The following is a 20205-nucleotide window of genomic DNA, read 5'->3' on the forward strand; positions in this document are numbered from 1 at the left end:
ATTACAGCGCCACTCTAGGGACCTAATTGACCTGTAAGGGCATTACTTTTGACATAGATTAATTTGTGGAATTCTCAGGGGGCCACGTTACAGGGGTAGAGCCCCCATTGGTGTCTCCTCTGGATCTGTGTCCTGTTACAGAGAGTTATAGCTATGGAGTGCAAGAACAGATTGATTATCTCCTATCCCACCTGAGCCCTCGGAGAGGCCGGATGGTCGCAAATGGACACCGTAAATCAGTGAAGGCTGCTGAGGGGAGGATGGCTCATCATAATGGCTGGAACAGAGCAAATGGAATGGCATCAAAAGACGTGGTTTCCATGCCATTATTATGAGCCGTCCTCCTCTCAGCAGCCTCCACTGCCATAGATAGCTGCAGCATCCCATTGTCTGTGTATGGTTGTCTTATCTGCATTGACTCACATGCGGAGGTCATTTACAGCAGAATCAAGGCTTATGCGCGGTCGCACAGATGCACGAATGTACACACACATCCACACGCATGCACTCTATCACTGACACACAAACACTGTAATCTCAGCATGGTTTTACACTGATAGTGCAGAACTAGCCAGCTGAAGTACGTGTTGTTGACTGATGTGGTGTAGCAGTAGATGAAATGGGATGAGTTTCCCCTACACAATGTCAAGTGCTTTGAGCATATTGGGAAATAACTATATTTATCATAACTATTGTTATTAATACTTAAGTCTGTGTACTGCCTTCCCCATGAGTGAGTTTACATGAACTCGCTCAAAGCCTTTATTTTAAAAAATCCCTTATCCTATGATTTCAGTACATTATATGTATTCTAAACTATATGTAGCTACAACACCTGCTTGCAAATCAGTATTGTGTGTTTGCATTGCGACTGTAGCTTACAAACATGTAAGCTAAACACTTTTTTTTTGTAAACACTTTTCAAAATGTTTTGTTTATTTAAATGTATTCTATATCAACTAATATGGCAGCTTAATAATTGTTTATATGTTTTACCATTATGATTACACTGTGCCACCAGTAGGAGTTGTAACACCAATGACGGTAACAGCAATGACACATTTGAGGAATTGAGGAATTTCTTAAACGATAGCCACATATGTTCAAATCTAAGGTTATTAACCCGTATATTATTTACTGATGAAGTGATATGATTCCAAATTTTACTCAACATGCAATCTTCCTTCGTTTAAATTGAATAACACCAACTACACCTTTTGTCTGACTGACTCTTCCATAATAGTTTTTGTTAATATTTCTTTCGGCAGGGAGAGTCCCATTGAGACCAATGTTTCTTTTTCGAGGGAGCACTGCATTCAGACCCCCCCCAAAATTACACAGAATTACATTACAAGGAGCAGAAGAAAAATAATAACAATTTAAAAAATATTTAAAAAACACAAATCATTAAAAAAACACACTCCTCAATGAAGAGATCCTCCAACAATCTGAATTGCCTGAAAGGCACCAATGCGTTCCAATTGTAGGGTATTCTGTAGATTGTTCCATCAATCAATATATCAAACTCATAACGTAGAGGAATATTTACACTAAAATGTTATGCTGATGTATGGCTTACAAAGACACAGCATTTCCTAGACATTAGTCTGCTGATCAGGCAGTTTGCATCAATGTACAGTACCAGTCCAAAGTTTGGACACACCTACTTATTCTGTCACACCCTGATCTGTTTCACCCGTCTTTGTGCTCGTCTCCACCCTCCTCCAGGTGTCGCCCATCTTCTGCATTATCCCCAGTATATTTATACCTTTGCTCTATGTTTGTCTTTTGCCAGTTTGTTTTGTTTCGTGATACCTATCAGCGTTCGTCCCCTTGCTCCTGTCTGTTCTTGTTTTCTAGTCTTTCCTGGTTTTGACCTTTCTGCCTGCTTTGACCCTGAGACTGCCTGCCGTTCTGTACCTTGCCACACCTCTCTGGATTATTGAACCCTGCCTGCCCTGACCCTGAGACTGCCTGCCGTTCTGTCCCTGTTGCACCCTTTCTGGATTACTGACCTCTGCCTGCCCTTGACCAGTTGTTTGACCCATTACTAGCAATAAAAACTTTTGTTACATTGACACTGTCTGCATCTGGGTCATAACTGAAACCCGATAGAACAAACTGGCCATGACTGACCCAGCAGACTCAGACTCACACCAGCTCCACAATACTGTCTCCCTGCAAAGAGACACCATTGGAAGACACGAGGAGGTACTTCAAGGTCTTATGGAGGGACTCCATACCCTGGCAGAATGACATGACCAGGCATTCAATACTTTGCTGGAGAAATTCCGCAGATTCCCCACTGGGCAGCGGATCACGCCCATAATCTCCCAGCCTACCCCAGTGTCCCGAGAACCCCGCTTACCTCCTCCGAAGCGCTATGCTGGAGATTCCAGATCCTGCCGGGCTTCTCTCCCAGTGCTCCCTCATTTTTGTGCTGCAGCCTTCTTCGTTCCGCTTGAACCTTTCGAGGATAGCGTACATCCTAACGATGATGTCAGGCGGTGTGGGAGCAGCAATCCGCCATCTGCCTCAGTCTGGAGGAGTTTGTGGAGGAAGTTCGGAAGGTGTTTGATTCTCCGTTGTCCGGTAGAGAGGCTGCTCGTAAGCTGCTCCAGCTACGTCAAGACCACTGTAGTGTGGCAGACTACGCAGTGGATTTTCGCACGTTGGCAGCTGAGAGTGCCTGGAACCCAGAAGCAATCAACATGTTTCTGCACGGAGTATCGGAGGAAGTAAAGGACAAGTTTTCAGCCCAGGGACTACCGACAGATCACAACTTGCTCATCGCCTTGACCATTCGAATCGATGGGCGACTACGAGAACGAAGGAAGGAGAGGAGATTCGACTTCACTTGCCCGTCCAAGGATTCCACATCGCCTCCGAGGCATCCCGGAAGTCGCCAACGGCTCCATTGTCAAGAGAACACGAGGCTACCCGAGTTTCCACGAGAGTCTCCGAAGACTGACGATTCAACTCTTCCCAAGCCTATGCAACTAGGCAGAGCTAGGCTGTCTCCAGCTGAACGGCTAGACAGGCTTGACACTAAGAGTTGCCTGTATTGCGGGACTACGGGTAATTTCCTCACCACCTGTCCACTAAAAGACCACCGGTAGGAGCGAGTACTCTGGTGGGTCATACAGAGAACTTTCCTCTCCCTTTACTCGCATCCCTTTTCATGCCATGGTGCTGTGGGGGAACCAATCGAAATCTCTCCGGATACTCATCGACTCTGGGGCTGTTGAGAGCTTTATGGACGTAGCCTGGCTTCCGCTATGGATATCCCCACTCAGCCCTTCTCTATTCCCATGGATGTTAGAGCACTGGACGGGAACTCTATAGGCCGGGTCACCCACAATTACCACCCCATCAACCTACATGTGTCAGGGAACCACAGCGAGATCCAGTTCCTTCTGCATCAGATGACCTAGCCTCCACAATCACCAGACCTCAACCCAACTGAGATGGTTTGGGATGAGTTAGACCACAGAGTGATGGAAAAACAACCAACAAGTGCTCAGCATATGAAGGATTTCCCACAAGACTGTTGAAAGAGCATTCCAGCTACCTAATGAAGCTGGTTGAGAGAATGCCAAGAGTGTCATCAAGGCAAAGGGTGGCTACTTTAAATAATATAAATATATTTTGATTTATTTAACATTTTTGGGGTTACTACATTATTCTATATGTGTTATTTCATAATTGTAATGTCTAGACTATTATTCTACTATGTAGAAAATAGTAAAAAATAAAGAAAACCCTTGAATGAGTAGATGTGTCCAAACTTTTGACTGGTACTGTAGTTCAAGCATCTATCCAGCTCATCAGGCAGAACTGTGTTGAGTTAACATTGTTTTCACCATACCTTTTCACCATACCTTATCGTAAACATGTATTTTTGGCTTTTTGATTGAATTTGCAACATTTAAGTCTTACATGAACAAAGGTTTAATCACAGGCATGTATCATTATCATTAACATTATCATCTAGAAATGTAGTAGTGAAAATTTTAAAATGAGAATATTTATAAATAATATGCACTCATTTTCAACGATCCAAATGGTTCTTACAACCTTTTACTTTCTCCCTTCCTCCCTTTCCCTCTCTCCCGCTCCCCTAAATCAGTCATTGGTGTATTGATTGAGCCATGCCAGGCTGAGGTCCAAGAGCGCCTTGATAGCCAGCGTTTTGCAGCGATGAGTAAGCTATCTATCCCACAGTACAGCACACAGCTGTGGATAAGTGGTGAGCCTGTGCTCAGTTCACAAAGTAACAACAGCTGTTGAGCAACTTGAGGAGACGTAATTACTTTGTGTTTCATTGGATTTTTAACTGTCATGGTCAAAACATATTGATTCAGTGGTTGTGAAGATGCTCTGCTTTTTTGACACCACACTCCACAAAGAAAATCCTGCAGGCTCTAGTTTGATCTTATCTTTATCTTGATTATTTTCCAGTCATATGGTCAAGTGCTGCAAAGTACCTAGTTAAAGCTGCAGCTGGCCCAGAATAGAGTGGCGCATCTTGCTCTTCACTGTAATCAGAGGGCTAATATAAATACTATGTATGCCAGTTTATCTTGGATATGAGTTGAGGAGAGACTGACTGCATCACTTATTTTTATAAGAAACATTAAATGGCTAATATAAATACTATGTATGCCAGTTTATCTTGGATATGAGTTGAGGAGAGACTGACTGCATCACTTATTTTTATAAGAAACATTAAATGTGTTGAAAAATCAAAATAGTTTGCATAGTCGCTTACACACAGCACTTACACACACTGCACCAGACATGCCACCAGGGGTCTTTTCAGTACCCAAATCCAGAACAAATTCAAGAAAACACAGTATTATATAGAGCCATGATTGCATGGAACTCTGTTCCATCTCATATTGTTCAAATGAACAGCAAACCTGGTTTCAAAAAACAGATAATCAACATCTCACGGCACAACACCTCTCCCCTATTGGACATAGATACTCTATGCATTGATACTGTAGGTAGGCGTTTAAAATGTACGTAGTTCTGTCCTTGAGCTGTTCTTGTCTATTAATGTCCTTGTATTACATCATGTTTCATGTTTTGTGTTGGACCCCAGGAAGAGTAGCTGCTGCTATCGCAACAGCTAATGGGGGATCTTAATAAAATACCAAATATCAAAGCTCTCACATCATGCTCAGAGAGAAGATCACACATCACAGTGCAGAGTAGGACACAGACAGACACACCTCTGCTGCAGCCCTGGTACATCCTGTCACAATACCATCATAAGTAAGCTTTGTACATCTGATCTCATCTGATCTGATCCACCATCATACAATCTATCATCTAAGATCTCAGAATCACCCCTTAATGATTCATTTATTCCAAAGAAAAATCATCTAGAAGGTGATCGGCATGAATTTAGTCTATAACTGAAAATCAAATAGTTTATGCTGATACTGCTAATATAAAAGTGATATGGACTTCAAAATACCAGTAATCTGCTATTGACTTTTCTCTGATTGTTACAATGAGATGATATTGATTAGATTAGAAGCTTAGGTCAGGATTCATTAGATCAGTGGTTACTCGGGTTAGCCTGAAAAACATAGCATAGCATATATTGCATTTGTTTAGTTGGTGTCTACGGTGTAACTACGTAGGAGCTGTTAACTTAGAGGGCGGCTGCTCTTACGATTTAGTTTATAAGGATCCCCATCAGCTACTGCACACGCAGAAGTTACTCTCCCTGGATTCCACATAAAACATACAAGTACATGACAAAGTACAAAACATTATAGACAAGAACAAAATATTAAATTATAAATAAAATCAAAATAAGAGATATATATGAAAGACACCAAGTGGCCCTTATCACGAAACCACACCTATCCTTAGTGCATTCTGAAAGTATTAAGACCCCTTGACTTTTTCCACATTTTGTTACATACCAGCCTTATTCTAAAATGGTTTAAATGTAAAAAAGAAAAATCCTCATCAATCTACACACAATACCCCTTAATGACAAAGCAAAAACAGGTTTAGATTGTTTTTGCAAATGTATTAAAAATAAAAAACAGAAATACCATATTTACAAAAGTATTCAGACCCTTTGCTATGAGAATCTAAATTGAGCTCAGGTGCATCCTGTTTCCATTGATCATCCTTGAGATGTTTCTACAACTTGATTGGAGTCCACCTGTGATAAATTCAATTGATTGGACATGATTTGAAAAGGTACACACCTGTCTATATAAGGTCCCACAGTTGACAGTGCATGTCAGAGCAAAAACCAAGCCATGAAGTCGAAGGAATTGTCCGTAGAGCTCTGAGACAGGAATCTGTCGAGGCACAGATCTGGGGAAGGGTACCAAACCATTTCTGCAGCATTGAAGGTCCCCAAGAACACAGCGGACTCCATCATTCTTAAATGGAAGACGTTTGGAACTAGAGGTTGACTGATTATCATTTTTCAATGCTGATACCGATGACGATTATTGGAGGACCAAAAAGGCCGATACTGATTAATCGGCAGATTTTTATTTATTAATTTGTAATAATGACAATTAGAACAATACTGAATGAACCCTTAATTGAACTTAATATAATACATCAATAAAATCCATTTAGCCTCAAGTAAATAATGAAACATGTTCAATTTGGTTTAAATAATGCAAAAACAAAGTGTTGGAGAAGAAACTAAAAGCGCAATATGTGCTATGTAAGAAAGCTAACGTTTCAGTTCCTTACTCAGAACATGAGAACATATGAAAGCTGGTGATTCCTTTTAACATGAGTCTTCAATATTCCCAGGTAAGAAGTTTTAGGTTGTAGTTATTATAGGAATTATAGGACCATTTCCCTCTATACCATTTGTATTTCATTAACCTTTGACTATTGGATGTTTTTATAGGCACTTTAGTATTCCCAGTGTAACAGTATAGCTTCCGTCCCTCTCCTCGCTCCTCCCTGGGCTCGAACCAGCAACATAACGACAACAGCCACCATCGAAGCAGCATTACCCATGCAGAGTAAGGGGAACACCTACTAGAAGGCTCAGAGCGAGTGATGTTTGATACGCTATTAGCGCGCGCTAACTAGCTAGCCATTTCACTTTGGTTACACCAGCCTCATCTCGGGAGTTGATAGGCTTGAAGTCATAAACAGCTCAATGCATAAACAGCTGCTGACAAAAATAACAAAAGTGCTGTTTGAATGAATGTTTACGTGCCTGCTTCTGCCTACCACCGCTCAGTCAGATACTTAGATGAGTCAGTGAGATTATATGCAACGCAGGACAAGCTAGATAATATCTAGTAATATCATCAACCATTTAACTAGTGATTATGATTGATTGTTTTTATAAGATAAGTTTAATGATAGCTAGCAACTTACCTTGCAACTTACCTCGCGTAACAGGCAGTCTCCTTGTGGAGTGCAACGAGAGAGGCAGGTCGTTATTGCGTTGAGCTTACAAGGTGAAAATCGGTCGTTCTGCCCCTGAATGAGGCAATTAACCCACTGTTCCTAGGCCGTCATTGAAAATAAGAATGTGTTCTTAACTGACTTGCCTAGTTAAATAAAGGTATAAAAAATAATAATAATAAAACAAATCTGCGCCCAAAAATACAAATTTCCGATTGTTATAAAAACTTGAAATCGGCCCTAATTAATCGGCCATTCCGATTAATCGGCCGACCTCTATTTGGAACCACCAAGACTCTTCCTAGAGCTGGCCGCCCGGCAAAACTGAGCAATCAGGGGAGAAAGGGAGGTGACCAAGAACCCCATGGCCACACTGACAGAGTTCCTCTATGGAGTTGGGAGAACCTTAAAGAAGGACAACCGTCTCCGCAGTACTCCACCAATCACATCTTTGTGGTAGAGTGGCCAGTCGGAGCCACTCCTCAGTAGGCACATAACAGCCCGCTTGGAGTTTGCCAAAAGACATAAAGGAATCTCAGACAATGAGAAACAAGATTCTCAGGTCTGATGAAACCAAGATTGAACTCTTTGGCCTGAATGCCAAGCATTATTCTGGAGGAAACCTGGTGAAGCATGGTGGTGACAGCATCATTTTCAGTGGCAGGGACTGGGAGACTAGTCAGTTTTACTCACTGCTTTAGCACACTCTGCTAACCCTGATGTCCTTGCCGTGTCTGAATCCTGGCTCAGGAAGGCCACCAAAAATTTGGAGATTTCCATACCCAACTATAACATTTTCCGTCAAGATAGAACCGCCAAAGGGGGAGGAGCTGCAGAGATAGCCTGCAAAGTAATGTCATACTTTCCAGGTCCATAGCCAAACAGTTTGAACTACTAATTTTAAAAATTACTCTCTCCAGAAATAAGTCTCTCACTGTTGCCGCCTGCAACCGACCCCCCTCATCTCCCAGCTGTGCCCTGGACACCATTTGTGAATTGATCGCCCCCCATCTAGCTTCAGAGTTTGTTCTGTTAGGTGACCTAAACTGGGATATGCTTAACACCCCGGCAGTCCTACAATCTAAGCGAGATGCCCTCAATCTCACACAAATCATCAAGGAACCCACCAGGTACAACCCTAAATCTGTAAACAAGGGCACCCTCATGGATGTCATCCTGACCAACTGGCCCTCCAAATACACCTTCGCTGTCTTCAACCAGGAGCTCAGCGATCACTGCCTCATTGCCTGTATCCGCTAGGGAGCCGCAGTCAAACGACCACCCCTCATCACAGTCAAACGCTCCCTAAAACACTTCTGTGAGCAGGCCTTTCTAATCGACCTGGCCCGGTTATCCTGGAAGGACATTGACCTCATCCCGTCAGTTGAGGATGCCTGGTCATTCTTTAAATGTAACTTCCTCACCATTTTAGTTAAGCATGCTCCGTTCAAAAAATGCAGAACTAAGAACCGATATAGCCCTTGGTTCACTCCAGACCTGACTGCCCTCGACCAGCATAAAAACATCCTGTGGCGGACTGCAATAGCATCGAATAGTCCCCACGATATGCAACTGTTCAGGGAAGTCAGGAACCAATACACACAGTCAGTCAGGAAAGCTAAGGCCAGCTTCTTCAGGCAGAAGTTTGTATCCTGTAGCTCCAACTCCAAAAAGTTCTGGGACACTGTGAAGTCCATGGAGAACAAGAGCACCTCCTCCCAGCTGCCCACTGCACTGAGGCTAGGTAACACGGTCACCACGATAAACCCATGATTATCGAAAACTTCAACAAGCATTTCTCAATGGCTGGCCATGCCTTCCGCCTGGCTACTCCAACATCGGCCAACAGCTCCGCCCCCCCCCGCAGCTCCTCGCCCAAGCCTCTCCAGGTTCTCCTTTACCCAAATCCAGATAGCAGATGTTCTGAAAGAGCTGCAAAACCTGGACCCGTACAAATCAGCTGGGCTTGACAATCTGGACCCTCTATTTCTGAAACTATCCGCCGCCATTGTCGCAACCCCTATTACCAGCCTGATCAACCTCTCTTTCATATCGTCTGAGAACCAATCACCATATTCTTATCGGCAGACTCAACAGCCTCGGTTTTTCGGATGACTGCCGTGTCTGGTTCACCAATTACTTTGCAGACAGAGTTCAGTGTGTCAAATCGGAGGGCATGCTGTCCGGTCCTCTAGCAGTCTCTATGGGGGTGCCACAGGGTTCAATTCTCAGGCCGACTCTTTTCTCTGTATATATCAATGATGTTGCTCTTGCTACAGGCGATTCCCTGATTCACCTCTACGCAGACGAAACCATTCTATATACTTCCGGCCCGTCCTTGGACACTGTGCTATCTAACCTCCAAACAAGCTTCAATGCCATACAACACTCCTTCCGTGGCCTCCAACTGCTCTTAAACGCTAGTAAAACCAAATGCATGCTTTTCAACCGTTCGCTGCCTGCACCCGCACGCCTGGTCAGCATCACCACCCTGGATGGTTCCGACCTTGAATATGTGGACATCTATAAGTACCTAGGTGTCTGGCTAGACTGTAAACTCTCCTTCCAGACTCATATCAAACATCTCCAATCGAAAATCAAATTAAGAGTCGGCTTTCTATTCCGCAACAAAGCCTCCTTCACTCACGCCGCCAAACTTACCCTTGTAAAACTGACTATCCTACCGATCCTCGACTTCGGCGATGTCATCTACAAAATTGCTTCCAACACTCTACTCAGCAAACTGGATGCAGTTTATCACAGTGCCATCCGTTTTGTCACTAAAGCACCTTATACCACCCACCACTGCGACCTGTATGCTCTAGTCGGCTGGCCCTCGTTACATATTCGTCGCCAGACCCACTGGCTCCAGGTCATCTAAAAGTCCATGCTAGGTAAAGCGCCGCCTTATCTCAGTTTACTGGTTACGAAGGCAACACCCACCCGTAACACGCGCTCCAGCAGGTGTATCTCACTGATCATCACTAAAGCCAACACCTCAAGTTGGAGACTTTTATCTCCCTCACCAACTTCAAACTTCTGCTATCTGAGCAGCTAACCGATCGCTGCCGCTGTACATAGTCTATCGATAAATAGCCCACCCATTTTTACCTACCTCATCCCCATACTGTTTTTATTTAATTTTATTTTCTGCTCTTTTGCACACCAATATCTCTACCTGTACATGACCATCTGATCATTTATCACTCCAGTGTTAATCTGCAAAATTGTAATTATTCGGCTACCTCCTCATGCCTTTTGCACACAATGTATATAGACTCTCCTTTTTTCTACTGTATTATTGACTTGTTAATTGTTTACTCCATGTGTAACTCTGTGTTGTCTGTTCACACTGCTATGCTTTATTTTGGCCAGGTCGCAGTTGCAAATGAGAACTTGTTCTCAACTAGCCTACCTGGTTAAATAAAGGTGAAATAAAAGTAAATTTTAAAAAAGTACAGAGAGATTCTTTATGAAAACCTGCTCCAGAGCACTCAGGACTTCAGACTGGGGTGAAGGTTCACCTTCCAACAGGACAACAACCCTAAGCACACAGCCAAGACAATGCAGGAGTGGCTTCGGGACAAGTCTCAATGTCCTTGAGTGGCTCAGCCAGAGCCTGGACTTGAACCGGATTTTCTCTGAAAATACCTGAAAATAGCTTTTCAGCGTCGCTCCCCATCCAACCTGACAGAGCTTGAGAGGATCTGCAGAGAAGAATGGGAGAAACTCCTCAAATACAGGTGTGCCAAGCTTGTTGCGTCATACCCAAGAGACTCAAGGCAGTAATCGCTGCCAAAGGTGCTTCAACAAAGTACTGAGTAAAGGGTCTGAATACTTCTGTAAATGTGATATTTCTGTTTTTATTTTTTTATTTTACAAATTTGCAAACATTTCTTGCTTTGTCAATATGGGGTATTATGTGTAGATTGATGATTGGGAAACTTTTCATTTAATCCATTTTAGAATTAGGCTGTAACGTAACAAAATGTGGAAAAAGTCAAGGGGTCTGAAAACTTTCTGAATGCACTCTATCTCACCCACGTTAGAAGTTCAGAACAAGAACGTGTAGGCTATATAGAAATAATGACAGTCAAATTGAAAATATTTAAAGGGAAATTTAAAAATGCACATTCATCTCCAGCACCACCCCATCAACATATGTGAAAATGGCATGTTTCTATGTTTTGTAATAAAAAAGATAGAGGAAGATAAATGTTTCCAATGACATCCTCAACCAATTAGTAGACAATTAGCAGGCAATGCCAACTCATAATTGGTTGAAAATCACACAACGCACACCGATGATGTCATTGGAAACACTTATCTTCCGGTATCTTTTTTTAGTACGAAACATAAAAATGCGCCATTTTCACATGTTGATGTTGAGGTGGTGCTGGAGATTGTGAAAGTTCCCTTTAAACAAAAATAATACAGATTTATATCAGCCTAATCGAGGTGTAGATTAAAGCATACATTCCAGTGTTCAAACTTGTAACATAGCTGCATTTAACAGGGATTTCTACTAATGCGACTATGGCAATGTTTGCGATAGGAGGAGCCTCTTCTGGATTTGACCACTCTAATGCATTGAAACCTCTGACACATCCTAAACAAAAGCAATGATAGGCTATGTGTTTGTCGGTCACTGTGGGTTACCGCTGATCTGATTTCAATCCTGGCCTTAGATGCCATGTGCGGATGATGAGTAGGGAGAACAGAGAGAAATATATATATACACACACATGAGAGAGAGAGAGAGAGAGAGAGAGAGAGAGAGAGAGAGAGAGAGAGAGAGAGAGAGAGAGAGAGAGAGAGAGAGAGAGAGAGAGAGAGAGAGAGAGAGAGAGAGAGAGAGAGAGAGAGAGAGAGAGAGAGAGAGAGAGAGAGAGAGAGAGACATGAAAGACAGGCATAGGAGACAAGGAAGATAAAATAACTACAGATATGAGAAAAGAAGTTGAGTTTGATAGGCAGGGAGGAAGAAGAGTGGCCTGGTGAACCAGCCTGATCACTTAGATGAACGAGTCTGGTGAACAGCTATTAGGCTGGTTCTATGAGGCTAGAAGATAAGTGGATGGTCCAATAAGTTACTGACCCTCTTCCGCAGGTTGTAGGTGAGCAGCAGGTTCCGTGAGAAGTGGTTAGAAAAGGCCGTGTAGAACTCCAGAACCTTCTGCAGGGCGTCTCGTTTGATGACGTGGAGGTCACAGTAGGTCAGGGCACGCACGTTGGCACACGCCTGGGCTAGGGTCACCTCCTTCCAGAACACATCCCCAAACACGTCCCCCTTACCTGCAGAGAGAGATAGAGAGAGAGAGAGAGAGAGAGAGAGAGAGAGAGAGAGAGAGAGAGAGAGAGAGAGAGAGAGAGAGAGAACGACTAAGATATTACTTCTTAAATGTAACAGATTTTCCATCTGAGATTTACTTATGAATTACTTTTTTTAATACTTTAGAAAGATTTCCAATATATTTTTTTTACCTGCAGAGAGCAGCTAAAATGCCCGGTTTACAACTGAGTATTTACCCATTTACTTCTGAGACATAACAATAATAGTTTATCCCAGTGACTATGCCGGAGATGTGAAGACGAACGTTTGCTCCCATAGTTAATGCCTAGGCTTTGGCTCAGCAGGATAACAAAGTGTTTTGGCTCAAACCCTGTCAGTCACAGCAACGAAAGCCTGTTTGAACCCATTCATCTTACTGGCTGAAATATAAAACTTGTTGATGTGAATCATATCAATGTTTAGTGAATTGACAAATCATTCACAGACACTATATACATTTGTTCTGATCGTTGGGTCTGGCTTCTGAGAGGATCCTATTTGTGATTCTGTAAAATTGCATTTAAAATGGATGAGCTTATTAAAAAGAGAAGACATTTCACAACAATACCTAACAGTACAGCTGTCTATGAACTGACAATAATTGAAATTATTAAACTACAATATTCAAAACGGCTTTGATATCTTTGTTGAATGATTGAAAGTGAATGGGAAAATGTTTGATGCTGTCATTGCAAAATATAACAAGATTATTCATTATATTACCTAATGATGTTTTCCTACTTGGAACTCACAAGATTTCATGCAATTGCACAAGACATGCATTCAATTACACATCCACACGTACCAGACCTTGGTTCAAATACTATTTCAGGTATTTCAATTACTTTTCAACGATACATTTGAAAACAAGTATTCAGATAACCTTTATTTAAAAAAAAAACAAGTAGTTGAATTTTGGAATGTATTTGGAAAAACTCACCAATACACAAAAAAGTATTTAAATAACAAAATACCCAAATACACATGTATTTGAACCTAGTTCTGGCGCGCACACACACACACACACACACACACGTCTTCTCGTAATCAAACACATAAAAATATTCTATATTCATTTGGGAAAAGAAACAGGAAATCTCTCCCATCAGTCACTTTGCTAATCACCACACTGCAAAGAAATCCCAATAGAAGTTAATTGACTGAAAAACAGTCATTATGGTATAGCAGATAATCTATGGTGATAGAATTATTATTATGATTTAAGTCAGGATCATCTCCTACTCTCCAGAGAAGCTCTGACTAGCACAGCACAAAGTAACAACGTAGCACAGTAACGCTCAGCACAGTACCGCTCAGACCAACACAACACAACACAGCACAACACAGAACACCAACCTGCTAGATTTTAGTTGATCTACTCATCTAGACTACTAATCCCTCCCTCCCTCCCTCCCTCCCTCCCTCCCACACCCACACCCACACCCACACACACACACACACACCCCCCCACACACACACACACAGTGTATGCATCCAGAAATGAGAGCTGTTTATATCAGTCTCTTTGTAATTAAAGCTGACATTTACATTAGTAATTTAGCAGACACTCTTATCCAGAGCGACTTACAGTTAGTGCATTCATCATAGGATAGCTAAGTGAGACAACCACATATCACTGTCATAGTAAGTAAATGTTTCCTCAAGAAAGCAACTTTACGGTACAGTTATTGAAAAGCTGCCAACATCCATCAAAAACACGACCAACATCCATCAAAAACACGACCAACATCCATCAAATACACGGCCAACAAACCATCAAATACACGGCCAACAACGGCCAACATCCATCAAATACACGGCCAACATCCATCAAATACACGGCCAACATCCATCAAATACACGCCATCTGTTTATATCAGTCTCTTCCTAATTAAAGCGGACATCTGCCTCAGCTTTACGGTACGTTGTTGAAAAGCTGGCAACATCCATCAAATACACGGCCAACATCCATCAAATACACGGCCAACAACGGCCAACATCCATCAAATACACAACCAACAACGGCCAACATCCATCAGATACACGCCCAACAACGGCCAACATCCATCAAATACACGACCAACATCCATCAGATACACGCCCAACAACGGCCAACATCCATCAAATACACGACCAACATCCATCAGATACACGGCCAACAACCATCAAATACACGGCCAACAACCATCAAATACACGGCCAACAACCATCAAATACACGGCCAACGACCATCAAATACACGGCCAACGACCATCAAATACACGGCCAACGACCATCAAATACACGGCCAACGACCATCAAATACACGGCCAACAACCATCAAATACACGGCCAACGACCATCAAATACACGACCAACATCCATCAGATACACGCCCAACAACGGCCAACATCCATCAAATACACGACCAACATCCATCAGATACACGGCCAACAACCATCAAATACACGGCCAACAACCATCAAATACACGGCCAACAACCATCAAATACACGGCCAACGACCATCAAATACACGGCCAACGACCATCAAATACACGGCCAACGACCATCAAATACACGGCCAACGACCATCAAATACACGGCCAACAACCATCAAATACACGGCCAACGACCATCAAATACACGGCCAACGACCATCAAATACACGGCCAACAACCATCAAATACACGGCCAACGACCATCAAATACACGGCCAACGACCATCAAATACACGGCCAACGACCATCAAATACACGGCCAACGACCATCAAATACACGGCCAACGACCATCAAATACACGGCCAACGACCATCAAATACACGGCCAACGACCATCAAATACACAGCCAACAACCATCAAATACACGGCCAACAACCATCAAATACACGGCCAACAACCATCAGATACACGGCCAACAACCATCAAATACACGGCCAACATCCATCAAATACGCGGAAACCAACCGTCAAATACACGGCCAACATCCATCAAATACGCGGAAACCAACCATCAAATACACGGCCAACATTGAATTACAGAGCGTACCTGGGTGTGTGTATGGCCCCATACAAAACAGTATGATAGTAGTTTGAACTAACTCAGTGGCCTTGTGGCTAGAGTGTTTGCCCTGAGATCGGAAGATTGGGAGCTCTATTCCTGGCAGAGTTATACTAAAGATAGTAAAAAATGGGACCTGATGCGTCTCTGCTTGGCACTCAGCATTAAGGAGATAGATTGGGGGTAGGGCCCAGCGGTAGACCAGCGTCCTGTCCAGGGGGGGTAGTTGTACATCAAGCTGCCTCACGCTACAGAAACAGGAGATCCTGCTCCTATGGGCTGTTCTGGCTCACACAAGCCAAGGCTCCTTACTTACTTATAGTTTGTCGGTTGCTGGTAGTCAGTCCTAACAATGTAAATTCAAATTTTGGAACTAACAAATCTAACATATCATTTGCGATGGGTTTGGAGTTGATGAGTTTGTCAGCATAATCAGATTGGATTGAATAAAAAAGCAAGGCTTTCATGTCTTACAGCCTAAAACAAACCAAGGCAGTGATAGAGAGGCAAAAATGGAATAGCAAAAACAGCAGAGTCAATTCTTGTAAAACTATCATTGTTCTCCGCAGCTGTGGAAGTGTGAATCAACTGCAAGGTCGTTCTAAAAAGATGTTGTGAAACATCACAGCAAAGTAGAAAAATATATGGTAAATAGAAATCCAATCTGGATGGTTTTAAGAGATAGATGGGAGGTTGAATGGAGCTGAAGGTTGGGACTGGATGGTTTTAAGAGATAGATGGGAGGTTGAATGGAGCTGAAGGTTGGGACTGGATGGTTTTAAGAGATAGATGGGAGGTTGAATGGAGCTGAAGGTTGGGACTGGATGGTTTTAAGAGACAGATGGGAGGTTGAATGGAGCTGAAGGTTGGGACTGGATGGTTTTAAGAGACAGATGGGAGGTTGAATAGAGCTGGAAATTGGGACTGGATGGTATTAAGAGACAGATGGGAGGTGAATGGAGCTGAAGGTTGGGACTGGATGGTTTTAAGAGATAGATGGGAGGTTGAATGGAGCTGAAGGTTGGGACTAGATGGTTTTAAGAGATAGATGGGAGGTTGAATGGAGCTGAAGGTTGGGACTGGATGGTTTTAAGAGATAGATGGGAAGTTGAATGGAGCTGAAGGTTGGGACTGGATGGTTTTAAGAGATAGATGGGAGGTTGAATGGAGCTGAAGGTTGGGACTGGATGGTTTTAAGAGACAGATGGGAGGTTGAATGGAGCTGAAGGTTGGGACTGGATGGTTTTAAGAGATATATGGGAGGTTGAATGGAGCTGAAAATTGGGACTGGATGGTTTTAAGAGATAGATGGGAGGTTGAATGGAGCTGAAGGTTGGGACTGGATGGTTTTAAGAGATAGATGGGAGGTTGAATGGAGCTGAAGGTTGGGACTGGATGGTTTTAAGAGATAGATGGGAGGTTGAATGGAGCTGAAGGTTGGGACTGGATGGTTTTAAGAGATAGATGGGAGATTGAATGGAGCTGAAGGTTGGGACTGGATGGTTTTAAGAGATAGATGGGAGGTTGAATGGAGCTGAAGGTTGGGACTGGATGGTTTTAAGAGATAGATGGGAGGTTGAATGGAGCTGAAGGTTGGGACTGGATGGTTTTAAGAGATAGATGGGAGGTTGAATGGAGCTGAAGGTTGGGACTGGATGGTTTTAAGAGACAGATGGGAGGTTGAATGGAGCTGAAGGTTGGGACTGGATGGTTTTAAGAGATAGATGGGAGGTTGAATGGAGCTGAAGGTTGGGACTAATAACAACTAGTAACATGATGTAAAACATACTGTGTCCGTAAAACGTACATAGGTTCAGAATTTTTGTGAAAGAGCAAAGTTTGACCGATATTGCAAATAGAAATCAAACCGGAATGACATCAGAAATAGATGGGAGAGGTTGAGGGTAGAGGAAGGACAGGAGTGAAAACAAACAAAATATAACTATTGTAAAATAGACTGTGTCCATAAAATGAATATAATATGTATAAACTGGAAGTAGAAGCCTAAGCGTTGTTTATATATATGGAATTGATGCAAACAATTACATTGATGGAAGCTACAACCTATCTGCAACATTAAAGCTGATCTACCCCCTTCTGACAAACCAAGAGCGAATGAGGTAAGCAACTAGAGTTAATTAGTTAATAGAATGATCACGGTGCTACGTAGACCTACATTCAGCAGCTGGTGCAGCAATGATTCTGTATAGCAGCTGCCATTAGTTTAATGAGACTGTGATTTACATCAGTAGCTAATTCATCACCCAGGGTTCAATCAACATGAACTAACCAGGTCAGCAACACAATAGAAAATAACCACAGCTACTGTTTGTTAGTAGTAGTTAGTAGGGGATAGTAGTTAGTAGGAGATGGTGTTGCATTTTTACTGTTTACCATTTTTTATTATGTTGGTGTGTATGTTTGCCCAGCAACAGTCTAACGGTCTGTATATGCACACACACACACACACACACACACACACACACACACACACACACACACACACACACACACACACACACACACACACACACACACACACACACACACACACACACACACACACACACACACACACACACACACACACACACACACACACACACACACACGGAGAACAACCAAAACATAATACGAGAAATAACAAAGAATCCATCACTCAGATCAATAACAAGGTGTGATTTACAGCCACTCAACATTTAACTATGTAGCCTTCACCCTCCACTCCCACATTAACACCCTGGTAATGTCTCTACAGGGACTGTCTTTGGGATTAGACTATAGCTCCTTTCACACAAGGTTGCGATGAACACCACGGTACCGATGTACACCGGCTCAACTTAAACACTGGTCCATGGACAGCAGCTCACTCAAAATAGCCGCAAACCATCCTATACAATAGACAGCAGCAAAGCACCCAAGATGGCCACCATGTAATCCTACATCGTCATACTGTATAATACACAACTACTCACCTAAAATGGCCACCATGTAATCCTACATCGTCATACTGTATAATACACAACTACTCACCCAAGATGGCCACCATGTAATCCTACGTCGTCATAATGTATAATAGAAAACTACTCACCCAAGATGGCCACCATGTAATCCTACATCGTCATACTGTTTAATACACAACTACTCACCTAAGATGGCCACCATGTAATCCTACATCATCATACTGTATAATACACAACTACTCACCTAAGATGGCCACCATGTAATCCTACATCGTCATACTGTATAATACACAACTACTCACCTAAGATGGCCACCATGTAATCCTGCATCGTCATACTGTATAATAGAAAACTACTCACCCAAGATGGCCACCATGTAATCCTACATCGTCATACTGTATAATAGAAAACTACTCACCCAAGATGGCCACCATGTAATCCTACATCGTCATACTGTTTAATACACAACTACTCACCCAAGATGGCCACCATGTAATCCTACATCGTCATACTGTATAATAGAAAACTACTCACCCAAGATGGCCACCATGTAATCCTACATCGTCATACTGTTTAATACACAACTACTCACCCAAGATGGCCACCATGTAATCCTACATCGTCATAATGTATAATAGAAAACTACTCACCCAAGATGGCCACCACCTCATCATCTTGGATGACCTCCAGGGATCCTGACACCACGAAACAGAGGCTGTCAACACTCTCCCCGGCATGGTAGATGAGGTCGCCAGGGGCACAGTGGATAGTCTGGAACTCCATGGCCAGGGCACGCAGGCACCCGTCACTGGCCAACCTGAATGCAGGGTGTTCTTTGAAGACTTTCCTGTTGAGGTGGACGCAGATATCTGCCCTCATGTCCTTAGGGCATATCTGCAATACCTGGGACAGAGAGAGCAGAGGGATAAGAGTTAAATAACCTAATTGTATCACCTTCCAAACTCATGGTCTTTGGTGAACCAGTAGTTTCTGACTGACAGCCATGATAGCGTTTAGATATATTACTTTAAAATCTTTATTGTGAAATATTCTAAGGGTGTCGCAACAAGGCAACCAACCAAAAACAGATTGCTAATACTTATAATAATAGCAACAAAATTCAATCTTAGCTAGACTTTTAATCTTGTATTGAGTGATAATGCATTTAAAATGTCTTTTCTTACCAAGATAAATTATTTTTTACCACATTGACAGATCGCTTGTCTTATTTTAACATAAAAAAGACTTGATATAAGGTGGAATAAGATAAAACCCCCACTATTAAAATTATCATACTCCACTTCTATCAAGCCAATGCGGTAAGATCATTTATCTTGATACGAAAAAAGTAATTTTAAGAGCATTATAACTCAATACAAGTTTTTTTTTAAATCTAGCTAAGATTATATTTTTTGCAGTGCATCAACAACAACCACCATCATCATACAGTAATGGTGC

The 20205-nt window shown here is 42.5% G+C and overlaps 1 protein-coding gene across 5 annotated transcripts in view; it reads right to left on the minus strand.

The window, feature by feature from the left end:
• Window positions 1-20205, minus strand: part of LOC124040719 (potassium voltage-gated channel subfamily H member 1-like) — a 91436-nt gene that overhangs the window by 24932 nt on the left and 46299 nt on the right. For all 5 annotated transcript variants that reach the window (XM_046357803.1, XM_046357801.1, XM_046357802.1 and 2 more), the window contains 2 exons: window positions 19398-19650; window positions 12514-12710 (listed from right to left, as the gene is read on the minus strand). In XM_046357803.1, coding sequence (XP_046213759.1) covers window positions 12514-12710; window positions 19398-19650 — 450 coding nt within the window. The remainder of the gene's footprint in view (window positions 1-12513; window positions 12711-19397; window positions 19651-20205) is intronic.

This window comes from Oncorhynchus gorbuscha, linkage group LG08 (assembly GCF_021184085.1).
Source record: "Oncorhynchus gorbuscha isolate QuinsamMale2020 ecotype Even-year linkage group LG08, OgorEven_v1.0, whole genome shotgun sequence".
Taxonomy (NCBI): Eukaryota; Metazoa; Chordata; class Actinopteri; order Salmoniformes; family Salmonidae; genus Oncorhynchus; species Oncorhynchus gorbuscha.